At 35.7% G+C, this 12,101-nt stretch overlaps 3 protein-coding genes across 3 annotated transcripts; 2 read left to right on the top strand and 1 right to left on the bottom strand.

Moving 5' to 3' along the window:
• Positions 1–112: 112 nt before the first annotated feature.
• LOC109172998 lies at positions 113–541 on the top strand. The gene is made up of 2 exons (XM_019322243.1): positions 113–201; positions 253–541. Exons 1-2 carry the CDS (start codon positions 131–133, stop codon positions 539–541), a joined length of 360 nt encoding a protein of 119 aa, XP_019177788.1. The 5' UTR covers positions 113–130.
• Positions 499–4,149, bottom strand: LOC109172999. Its single transcript, XM_019322244.1, has 8 exons — positions 3,966–4,149; positions 3,900–3,934; positions 2,678–2,901; positions 2,256–2,373; positions 2,067–2,147; positions 1,798–1,853; positions 1,449–1,536; positions 499–1,221 (listed from the first exon to the last, which is right to left on the bottom strand). Exons 3-8 carry the CDS (start codon positions 2,825–2,827, stop codon positions 1,121–1,123), a joined length of 594 nt encoding a protein of 197 aa, XP_019177789.1. The 5' UTR covers positions 2,828–2,901; positions 3,900–3,934; positions 3,966–4,149; the 3' UTR covers positions 499–1,120.
• A 1,370-nt stretch (positions 4,150–5,519) lies between these two features.
• LOC109173078 (protein FAR1-RELATED SEQUENCE 5-like) lies at positions 5,520–8,432 on the top strand. Its single transcript, XM_019322336.1, has 5 exons — positions 5,520–5,610; positions 6,003–6,101; positions 6,222–6,907; positions 7,028–7,068; positions 7,331–8,432. Exons 1-5 carry the CDS (start codon positions 5,520–5,522, stop codon positions 8,430–8,432), a joined length of 2,019 nt encoding a protein of 672 aa, XP_019177881.1.
• Positions 8,433–12,101: the final 3,669 nt, after the last annotated feature.

Below are 12,101 nucleotides of genomic sequence, written 5' to 3'. Positions count from 1 at the left end.
ACTTTACCAATAAATTTGAACACAATTAACTTTTTTCTATACTTCATTATGCTTTAATATATATAGAGATAGAGATATGAGTTTTTAATTATGCTATTATTATGGTGATGATAGTTATAGCCATGAAACTATGGAATCTGAGTTTTTATCAGAGAACGATTTTCATGAAGGTGCAGGGAACTTTGAGGATTGGGGATTAGATGATGGTTCTGTGATGGGAGAAGTCCTTGAAGAATTCAAGAAAGATGGCAACGATAGCCTCGAAAGTTTGGAACCCGAGTTTCTATCGGAGAACAATTTTCATGAAGATGCAGGCGAGTTGGAGGATTGGGAACTAGATGATGAGTTCTTCACCAACAATTTATCAGAATCTGGAAATCCCATGTCGGAAAACGAGTCAGATTTTGATTATGGGGATGCAAACAAGATGGAATCCTTGTGGGAACATCAAGATTTGCTCGAACAAATAAAGATGGAGCTCAGAAAGATGAATGCATATATAAAAATGTACAGACTGACTTTCTGCATTGACTGTCATTAACTATATGATAAGCTTAACTGTGAATCTGTGATTACAATCTTTTACAAAAATCAAGCACAATGGAAGGCATACATCCACCATTACAAGAGAATGAATAAGCAATTCAAAATGGTTTGCGAGATAGATTTTGGAGGAGAACCAATCAAGCAGATGAGGTGTGAGGAGCTTCAAATGCTTTAAATTAAGATTAGAAAATAAACAACTCGATTCCTCCCAATGAAAAGTCATCCCAGGTTACAATAAGCTGTATATAGAAGAAACAAGTTAGCAATCACGAGAAGGCTACAATACAAGATTGAGTGAATAAATTATAAAGATCACAAGTTAGCAATCACGAGAAGGCTACAATACAAGATTGAGTGAATAAATTATAAAGATCACAAGTGTTCCTTTTTCATACACAATTCGTTGATGCCATGTATTCCTCTTTTTCTTTATTTTCAAATTGTCTTAATATGTTAGGGGGGGCAGAGGGGAAGGCAATGCACACCTTCATACTTTGTAATCTGAATCAGTATTGAGAAAAAACCAATGGCTAAATATGAAAAATTGATCAACCAGGATAAAAAAGAGAAACCTCTAGTCATTTGGAGGAGTGATTTTCATATCTTCCACCACTTGATTGTATGCATGCAGCAGTGACGTTCGAATGTTTGCTATTTCTATGATAGTATCCAGAGCTACGAACAGATTAAGCCACAGAAAATGATTAACACGAAGGGGAAGTGAGGGATGTGCAATAAATTTTAGTCCAGAATTCCTAAATGTCTGCACATGTTCAGGATTTTCTTAATGTTGAGACTATCCTTCACAGATAAAAGCTTGAAGAATGAAAGAAATGAATCTCGTTACAACTTTGATCCTTGAAAACATGCGTGAACTTTAAATAAAGGGTTAAGTTATTCACTTGTCTCATATGAACGTTGGGCAGCACGAAGCTTTGGAGAAACCAGCATTCCAAACATAGATAGTGATTTGAGCCGCTCTCTCTGAGCCTAGAAGAACATAGTAAAAGTCTCAAGTGTTGATTCAATTATCACCAATTTAACTTCAATTTTAAAAATTGGACCAACATCTAATGATTTTAAAAATTGGAAAAGTAAATTCATTTTGCCTCTACCAATACTATTGAAACTGAATTTTGGAAATCTGGCTTAAATTTATGTTTGAATACAGAGCTGATGCCTAACTGTAGGTTATATGCCTTAAAACAAGTTAAAGAAGAGCAATACTGGTCAGAAAAGAGGTTAATTTACTTGGTCATCAACTGTTCGCGGAGATCCATTATTTTCTTGCTTCTTCCCCTGAGCTTCTGAAGTAGAATACAAGTTATATTTCAGATGTCAAAAATCAAATAAAGTTAAAAGATCATCACTAGTGGATCCTTAGAATTCTCACTTTAAAGACTTGGCACACCAATTCTAGTAAATCAGTGAATAAGATGGAAAACAAATACACAGTAATTACCAGAATCATCACCATGGTGCGTGGACTCTGGATTGTAAGATTTTCTATGCAAATTTACCTTCCTTGGGTGTGCTTTGTGGACTAGCAGAAGAAGCCCTCTTGCATAACCTGAAATGCACCTGCTCCATCCTGGATCCTGCTACAGAAGAAATACCATCTTTAATACTCAATCTGCACATAGTTTAAACCTAACTATATGAGTTTCACTTCTAAGTGCAAAATTTAATGATGGAAATCACAGTTCAACCTTCCAAATGATCGATTTCCAATGTAGTTGCGGCAGAATGTGGTTTGAGGTCAAGCAATGAGCTGTTGATGCGTGACGCACCCATAGAAAGCCGAGCACTAGCCAACTCCAGACATCCCTGCAACGGATACAATAGAGCCAAAGACGTAATCAGAAACGCAACATTGACATGTTAAATTAAGAGCTATCATTTCAGTGATTTCACTCAATTAGCAACAAATGATACTTTATTCTGATACTTTAGTCACTTAATTTCACATAATCTACAAATTTAAACTAGAAATCCGCATCAAATGATAATCGTTGCAACATACAAGCAGATCATTATAGATACAAATCCAAGAATCTATTTCTGGATAGAAAAAAAAAACAAAAACAAAGAATAAAATGTAAAAATCAAAATTAAGTGAAGGAATTGGTACCTGGCGAAGTGTTGAAGATAAAGTGTCCATGAGAATCAGATAGCTATCCAATGAATCGAGAAAATTTAATACTTTTGCGTCTTTCTCTACAATTCCTTCTTCTCCATCGTCAGAGATTTTCGTTTCCGTTTCATCCGCCATGGCCGGCATTCTGATTGTTGAGTTCTTCCCTGAGCCTCTTAATATCGGACGAAAACAAATGATAAAGGGACGTCGTATTGTTCCTGTCAACACTCAACAGCGAAATTAAACTGTATCCACTACTGTGGACTCATAGAGTAAGAACTCTTTTCACTCTATACTCTATGGAAATAAATGCAAGTTGATCCACTTTTTAGAGGGTTGACAGGAGTTCAAAAATAGGAATTCAGTGGTGCTTAATGCATCTAAAGTAAGAAATTCATTATTCCACGAGCACACACAAAAAAAAAAAAATCTTCTTAATTGCTGTTAGTGCTAATCGTCAAGGAGAATGATAAAGCTAATCATGTGTGACTGGAGAAGGAGAATTTAAAAATGTTGCTGGAGGTCAAACATCCAATGCTTGGAAAAATCCTAAGGCAGATCATAGTGTTTGTAACAGATGCTTCTTTTTACTGGAAAACTCAAAAGTAATCGAAAGTCAAAGTGACACAAAATTACTTGCAAAAGTTCCATTGTTGAGCTTCAGCCACTTCCTTATAAGCCACTCATTAATACCAGCTTATTTATGTTAGTGCTAGATTTTCCACCAATTAGAAAACTTCTCAAGTCACCAGTGCACTGTCTTGGTGCCACCACTTCTAAAACACAATACTATCATTTGATTCCAAAAAGATAAAAACAGAGAAATGAAAGAGCAACAACAATGATGCTGCTGCCATTTAGGAATGTAAATTTTGCTATAAAATAGCATGGTTTTAATTGAAAGCACCAATTAGACTAAGTGAACAGTTGTTATGAATGGATCATTTTACGCCAATCTGGGAATTAGAAAATGGGAACAAAATACCCAGAAATATAATAGATGATGCCACAATGTCCAATTACAGGTTTTCAGCACATGAATTTCAAAAGTATAGAAATAATTCAACATATATATACAAAACAATTCCTAAAATTTGAAATATCCACACAATAATTCGAAATATAATTATAAAATTCAAAATATATAAAAAATAATAATTCAAAATATATATAAAAAAAAAAACGATTTTAAAAAATAAATAAATATATATATTACCGTACGTATGTCCGGCGAGCTGTTGCTGCGAGGCGTCGACGTGCGGCGAGCTGTGGCGGCTAGGCGACGTCCGGCGGGGCTTTGGCGGAGACGCGACGCTGGCTATTGCGGCGGCTGGCGTTCGTCAAGGGGACTACCGCTGTGGCGACGAGAATGAGCAGCTGTAGCAGTGGCGACGGCGGTGTGGCGTGCGAGTGTGGAGGAAGAGTTGTGGCCTGTAGGCGCCGGATCGGAAGAGTTGTGTTGAAGAAGAAAAGAGTGGGGTTTTTTTATTTGAAATTAGAGTGTGGGTTTTAAACAGAATCAACGTCTTAACTTTAATAAAAAAAGGAATAAAGGTCAAATAGGTCATCGAACGGCATTCAATAATATAACTAGGTCATCGAACTTAAAAAAGCTATAATTGAGTCCCTGAACTAACCAATTATATTCAATTAATTCAATTTGTAGGTTTTTCAGGTAATTAGCAGGTCATCTCTATTTTAAAATATTTTTAAAAAATTATTATTTAAAATAATTACTTTTTTTTAGAATATTTAAAATAATAACTTAATTTAAAAAAAAAAAAAAAGATACCGTCTCCGGCCATGGATACGGAGATAACTTCTTCGTCTCCATGGAAGGAGACGAAGAGTCTCTTCGTCTCCGGCAAAAGACGAAGAAGTTATCTTCATCTCCATGGCCGGAGACGAAGAAACCTTCTTCGTCTCCGGCAGAGGCGATCTGTTTTTTTTTTTAATTTTAAATAATTACTTTAAATAATAATTTTTTAAAAAAATATTTTGAAAAAGGGTGACCTGCTAACAATTTGGAAAACCTACAAATAAGACTAATTGCATAAAATTGGTTGGTTCATGGATCTAATTGTAGTTTTTTTAAGTTCAGTAACCTAATTGCATTATTGTGTGCAGTTCGATGGCCTATTTGACACTTATTCCATAAAAAAAATTGTATAACTATACGACGTCGGCTCATTTACGAGCCGACGCCGATAGTACATTTATTATATTTTTATATAAATATATTACGACGTCGGTTATTATATAAACCGACGCCGTAGAATTTGTAATTTCTTCTTTTTTTATTTTCGAATACATACAATGTCGGTTTTAAGTTTTAACAAAAAACTGACGTTATATGTATTTTAAAAAACTAAAAATTATTTTAAAATTTTTAACATTGGTTTTGTAAAGAAACCGACGTTACAATGGCGACGTTGTAATACATTTATGTAGTAGTGATATCTTAAATATAGCCCTATAGTCATATAGATCTCCTTGTCGACGCTGATTTGGGCTTCATATCCATTATTTCACGGATCAACATTGGGCTTTGGGTTTAATCCAGTCCACTCAATATCTAAACAGGCAATTTATATCATACACCCCGGCGTATATCTCTATGTGCGCCCAGCTTCAAAACGACGCCGTATGGAGTTGATACGTAACGGCCTTTTTTTTATTGTTCAGTTAACGCCGTCAAGTGGTAAGAAGAGGGAAGTGAGAGAGGGGTTCTAAAGAGATGGTGTCGTCGCGCCGATCATGTCTGTTGGATTAGAGAACACGGTATTGATCTGATTGTTCGATTTGCTCCGTATTTTGCAATTGTTGGATGTAAGCCATGTATGATTCGATTGCGCAGCAGCATGTGGCGGAGACAGAGCAAATAGATGATCCTGTTGGAGTGGTAGATACAGAGGATGTTAATCCAGGTATTAATATTTGATTGTTAAGATTTTTTTTAATTTTTTTTGTATTTTATTTGATGTGTGATGAATATATTGAATTCACATGGGTTATTGATGCGTTGAATTATATAAGAATTGATATAGGATTGCTGTTTGATTGTGGTTGTATTGGATGTTAGTATGGTCTGATTTGAAGATGTTGATCTAGGGAGGTTTGATGTGCATTGCATGGTTTGATTTGTTCGTTTCTTTATGCAATTGTGTAGATTTTAGGATTGAATGTCATAGTAAGATGGACTGAAAAGATATTTTCCTGTATTTATGATTATGTGTATTGTACCATGTGTTTATGTATATTATAGTTATGGATTATGTACATTAACAGTATGGGTAGTTAAAATGTATGTGGTTTGCAGCTGATCAGGACTTGGTCGGGATGTCAGTTTGTTCGGTTGATGAAGCATATGACATGTATAATGACTATGCTTTTAGAGTAGGTTTTAGTGTGAGGAGGGGTAAGCAAAGATATACTTTTGCTACAAAAACAATGAAGACGAAGATGTTTCATTGTTCGAAGGATGGATTTAAAAGGAGTACAAGAAAATGGTGTTATTCTAAAATTGATGGTCGTACAGGTTGTGGTGCATTTGTCCAATTTGATTTACATGAGAATGGGATGTGGATTGTTTCGAAGCACGAGAAGTTGCACAATCACGAATTGGTTCCACCAAGCAAGAGTTACCTTCTAAGGTCACATAGGATGGTGTCTAGGAATCATATATCCTATCTTACTGATTTGAAGAGCAGTGGTGTGTCTGTTGCAGGTGGTGTAAGATTCCTTAAAACACAATCAGGGGGATCACCACTTGTTGGGTTTACAAGTAGGGATGCATATAACTCTCTATGTACTGATGCATTGAACAGATTGGATGGTACTGATTCAAACACATTGATTGAAATATTCAAACGGAGGCAGTCAAGTGAAAGGGATTTTTACTTTGATTTTGAGGTGGATTTGGAGTCAAGGTTGTGTAGTTTTTTTTGGAGGGATGGACGAATGAGGAGTGATTACGATTTGTTTGGGGACATGTTAGTTCACGATACAACATATCGTACTAACAAATATGACATGATTTGTGGACCTTTTGTTGGCATGAATCACCATTGCATGATTGTTATGTTTGGATGCGGTTTTTTGATGAATGAGAAGACTGAGTCATTTGTATGGTTGTTTAAGACATTTTTGAGGTCTATGGATTACAAAAGTCCACAAAGCATAATGACTGATCAATGTGCTGCTATGGCTGCTGCAATTGTTCAAGTTTTTCCAAGTTCACGATATCGGCTATGTATATGGCATATTGGTGAGAACTCAAAGAAGCACATTAAAGGGTTAAGAAATTAAAAAGATTTCTTAGATATATTCAATTGCTTGTTGAAGTATACCGATATAGAGGCAGAGTTTGAATTTTACTGGACAAGGTACGTGTCTGATGTATGCTTCGTTATTTTTCTTTTTTTTTTTTGTTTTTATTATTAGTTTATATTGGATTATCATTGAATGACTATTTTTAGATTATATTATACAGAATACAGAATTAATTTTTTGGATCAAGTTTATGTGTATTTATTTGATAGTTTATGTGTATTCATGTATAAGATTATGTACATTAGTCTGTTCTGTATGTGATATCCTGATATGCTTGTAGGTGTACTTTAATATATTTATGGCATGTTATTTCAGGATGGTTACAACATATAAATGTCACAATAAACATTTGATTGAAAAGCTGTATGGGTGTAGAGAAAAATGGTGTCCTGCATTTAATAAAGATTATTTTTCGGGTGGGATTTTATCTTCTCAAAGGAGTGAGAGCACAAATCACTCTATTTCTAGAAGGTTGTCCAAGACATCTGGTCTGTGTGATTTTTATAACTCATTTGTTGGGGTCATATCAGAGTGGAGAAGTAGAGAGAATGGGGAAGATGTTCAGTGTTCACAAGGTGTACCCACAATGGTGATGGATAATGTTAAGATTCTGTTGCATGCTAGGGAAATTTATACAATTGAGATATACTATTTGTTTGAAGAACAATTTTTGAAAGGTGGATCATGCTATCAAGAGTGTGTGATGCTGGAAGATGGTGTGTATAAGTATCATGTTTGGAGGCCTGATGTGGATATTATTAGGCATGAAGTGATCTTTAACAGTAGACAAATAGACATTGGATGTAGTTGCAAGTTGTTCACTGAATTGGAGATTTTGTGTTGTCATTGTTTACGCATTCTAAATGTGCATTGTGTTTCTGAAGTCCCTGAGAAGTATATTTTGAAGAGGTGGACTAAAAAAGTTGTTGAAGTTGATAATTTTGATATAATGTCTAGAGTTGATAGTAGTAATGGTGCATCTTCTGTTTGGTTATTAGAAATCATTAGGAAATTTCAGAGGCTTGCTGTTTACAGTCAGGAAAATATCGAAGGACGGAAGATTTGTGAAGAAGCAATTGCAGATGCAAAGAGAAGACTTGAAGCTGAATGTGGTGGTAGTTTATTTGAAGAATGTGACATAGGATCGCCAAGTGGTGTTATAAAGGATCCATCTACTAGGCGGATGAAAGGGTTGCGGAATAGGAGGGTGAGCAGTGTTATTTCAAAGAAATATAACAAAGCAAGGGGACGGAAGCATCTTGCACATATGGTTGCTTCCAAAATAAAATCTGCTGTTCAGTCTCAAGTTGAGGATGATATTTTAAATATTGCGGGTGATGGATATCTTGTCCATTCAAATTCCGGAGGTTCTAGTTTTTGTCATGTTAGCACAATGTCAAGTATGGAGGACAATTAAAGCATATGTTAGTGTTAATCATCGTAGTTATATGTATCACGTACAGAAGGATGTTGAATCATATAACTCAGCAGTAATAAAATAGACATTTATTATGATTTCTGCTGTTTTAAAAGTTTATGTGTATTCATTATATACTTTATGTGTATTACTTCATATGATTATGTACATTTTTATTTGTGTTAATTACTTTTATATATTTATGTACATTTCTTTTCTAGACTTGCAGTTATCAGTATAGGGAAATGATATGCTTGGTCCTATGTGTATTTTGTACATGGATTATATTCAGTAGTATGTTTGATTGTATATATTAGCAGAAACAAAATATTTGTTAGACTTTTTTTAGTAGTATGTGCACTGTTTTGAAAGTTTATGTGTATTCATTATATGGTTTATGTGTATTACTTCATATGATTATGTACATTGTTATTTGTGTTAATTACTTTTATATATTTATGTACATTTTTTGTTAGATTTGCAGTAGTTATTCGTATAGGAAAATGATATGCTTGGTATTTATGTGTATTCTTTGAATGGATTATATTCAGTAGGGTGTTGGTTTGGCTTGGTGAGAAGTCGCCAACCCTGCTTTGCTAAAAGAGCAGTATTAAATCTACTTAAATTCTTAAATCCCAGGCCACCGAATGACTTGCTCACACACATTTTATTCCACGATATCCACCGTAGACTACCCCCGCCTCTTCCTCCGATTTCCCACCAAAATTTGTTCATAATCCTTTCAAGTCGCTGAAAGAAGGTAACCGGCAAAAAATAGATGCTCATGGTATAGGTTAATAGAGCCTGTGCTATAGTTTTTAGGAGGATCTCTTTGCCAGCCCGTGATAAAATCTTTTTATTCTAACCCCCTAGCCGATGATTAAGTTTATTCTCAATAAAAGAGAATACCTATTTTTATTGCGGCATATTCCCATTGGTAATCCAAGATATTTTCCAATACCATCACTCTGCGTATTATTGAACACATTTGCTACTGCTCTTCTAGTTCAAAAAATGTAACACCTCCGAGGCTATAAGCACATTGTCAGTAATTAGATGACCCGGCAAGAAAGCACTCTGTGAAGAAGATAACACCTTGTCTAACACTTCCTTCAACTTGTTGGCCAGCATTTTAGACAAGATTTTATAAATAACATTACACAATGCGATTGGACGCAACTCTCCCATTGACACAAGAACTGATTTCTTCGGGACCAACGTGATTATCGCGTCATTCATACCTTCCGGGAAGGCCATTCCTTGCGCACAATCAATAACAAACTTAGCCACATCTAACCCAATTTCGTTCCAGAAGTGTTGGAAAAATGCTGGGCTGAAACTGTCGGGTCCTGGAGATTTATCCGGGGCCATACTGAAGAGAGCGTTTCTAACATCATCATAAGTAAAAAGCCGCATTAGAGCAATATTATCCTTAAGAGAGATTTTAGGATTAATGGTATTCAGAGTCCCACCCACCCATGCAGACTCCTTTTGACGTAAATATAGCAGAAAAATAGCGCTTAGCTAATCCCAAAAGCTCTTGACCTTCAACCCATTGGTCCGCTTCATTCTTCAATTTAACAATCGTATTCTTTCTTTTCCGGGCAAAAGCGTAAAGGTGAAAGTACCTTGTATTTCGATCACCTTTTGCTAACCAATATTGTTTCGCTCTTTGGCGCCAGAAGATATTCAATTGGTCGTAAAGATCACGAAGCCTGCCATCCGTTTCACGAAACAACCGTAACGAAGCCTCAGAATAATTGTTAAGCAAGTCATTCAAACGAGATTTAAGCATTGCAATCTCCCGCTCAGTCCTTTTTTTTTAAACTTCCACCTCAAGTTTTAAGAGAGGCGCCACATTGATCGAGTCGTCTAGGCAGCACATCTCCCACAGATGCATTCTAGGCTCCCAGTACAACCTCTTTACACCTGGTTTCCTTCAACCATGCGTTTTCGAACATGAATTTACGTCGTTGATGAACAATAAGAGGACCATCAATTTCAATATATAAGGCCGAATGGTCCAAAGTAATAACCTCCTTGTTATATACTGCACCAATCAGCCCTGGCTACCGCCCTATCAAGACGTTTCTCAATCTAGTTCTCCGTTCCCACGTAAATTTCCTCCCCTTCATACCGAGGTCCAAGAGTCCACAGTCATCTAACATGTTATTAAAACCATAAATGAGAGCTTCCAGGTGAGGACGCTGGCCACGTTTTTCAGCTTGTGACGCAATATCATTAAAGGCAAATTAGATTTGGATTGAAGAGACCTTAGAAGGTCTCATGATTGTTGGTGACGACTTCATTCCGGGAATCCATAAAAACACATTAATATCTAGGGGTCGCTGCTAGGCAGCCTCACCTGGACATTAATGTGATTTTTAGAATAACTAATTAGGCGTGTAATACCTCCGTCTCGCCAGAAAAGAGCTAAACCACCTCATATTCCTCCTCCATCCACATAAAATAGGTTATCAAAATTGAGTTTCATTCGCAACTGCTATGCATGATTGCGGCGCACCTTAGTTTCTATTAAGAAGATAAATGTTGGCTTGACATTAGATTCTAAGGCCAAAATTTCTTGAACTGTACGTGATCGCCAAGCCCACGAAAGTTCCAGCATATTGAACTCATTGGGACGTGTGGGACTAGGCTGCACCAATTCCCGCCTTCAACAAGAATCCATCCTGGCATTCAGATTTTCCAAATCACTGGTACTGTTATATACTATTATAATTTCAAATATGGAGGAATTTTTTTTCCCATTAAAAATCATTAACATAAAAAGGAAAAAATATTTTATTAAATTGATAACCATTCTAGTCATTACTGTAAAAGGAAAAAAAAAATATTGAATAAAATTGATAACCGAAATTCTTTTACTTTTGTAATAGATATTAAGATAATTGAGTAATTCTCGAAAAATAAATTGGTAAATTTGGAAAATAAATGTAAGTGATACAATGAATAAAACACAAAGTATAATCCATCAACGCAATCTATATGTACCAACAACAAGTTTTTTGAACTCCCATTATATGTACTTTGGGTACGAATTCACACTATAAAAATAATCTCGAACTCTAAGTGACCCATTCACTACAGCATCATGGAGTCGCACCAATTGACATGCTTTTTTTCAAATAGGACCACAACAACACAAAAGACCTCTCTAGCATTGTTTACACATTTTTTTTTTCAAAAATATAACAGACAAAGAACAAAACTATTTTTCACCATTTTTTACAACAAATATAAATAGCTAATCCCAAAAGTATGACCACGGATGGACACACTAAACACCTCAACCTTTTCCAATATATGTATCCTTACAATAAATTTTTTTGAAACAAACGAGCCAAATTCCATTAATGACTTAACAAACTCGAGATACAATCAGGCGGGATAACAGTCCACACCCCTGAGACAGACATAGAACTGGTCGCCCGAGCTAACTCATGAGCTACGCAATTCGCTGATCTCTTGACATGGGAAACACTAACGCTCCACATATCCTTAGCAATCGACATACATTGCTTCACAATTATACTAATATGCGAAAAATCAGAATTACAAGAATTAAACGCTGTGCAAAAATTTAAACAGTCAGTCTCAAGTATAATATTCCTTTGGTTCTGTGCTTTCAGCCATGTCAAGGCCTCCTTG

The sequence above is a fragment of the Ipomoea nil genome, unplaced genomic scaffold (assembly GCF_001879475.1).
Source record: "Ipomoea nil cultivar Tokyo-kokei standard unplaced genomic scaffold, Asagao_1.1 scaffold0465, whole genome shotgun sequence".
NCBI classification, from domain to species: domain Eukaryota; kingdom Viridiplantae; phylum Streptophyta; class Magnoliopsida; order Solanales; family Convolvulaceae; genus Ipomoea; species Ipomoea nil.
Note: the sequence above shows the minus strand (reverse complement) of the source record. Positions and strands in the feature narration are given on the sequence as shown.

Bases quoted from the DNA above. Each gene is read 5' to 3' on its own strand.
- LOC109172998 (XM_019322243.1), top strand. From the start codon at position 131: ATGGAATCTGAGTTTTTATCAGAGAACGATTTTCATGAAGGTGCAGGG. The intron at 202-252 runs TGATGGTTCTGT...GAAAGATGGCAA, and splicing joins TTTGAGGATTGGGGATTAGA to CGATAGCCTCGAAAGTTTGG.
- LOC109172999 (XM_019322244.1), bottom strand. From the start codon at position 2,827: ATGCCGGCCATGGCGGATGAAACGGAAACGAAAATCTCTGACGATGGA. The intron at 2,374-2,677 runs GTACCAATTCCT...TATCCGTTGCAG, and splicing joins TATCTTCAACACTTCGCCAG to GGATGTCTGGAGTTGGCTAG. The intron at 1,222-1,448 runs GTGAATAACTTA...ATCTGTTCGTAG, and splicing joins CCAACGTTCATATGAGACAA to CTCTGGATACTATCATAGAA.
- LOC109173078 (XM_019322336.1), top strand. From the start codon at position 5,520: ATGTATGATTCGATTGCGCAGCAGCATGTGGCGGAGACAGAGCAAATA. The intron at 6,908-7,027 runs GTTTTTCCAAGT...TGCTTGTTGAAG, and splicing joins TGGCTGCTGCAATTGTTCAA to TATACCGATATAGAGGCAGA. The intron at 7,069-7,330 runs GTACGTGTCTGA...ATGTTATTTCAG, and splicing joins TTTGAATTTTACTGGACAAG to GATGGTTACAACATATAAAT.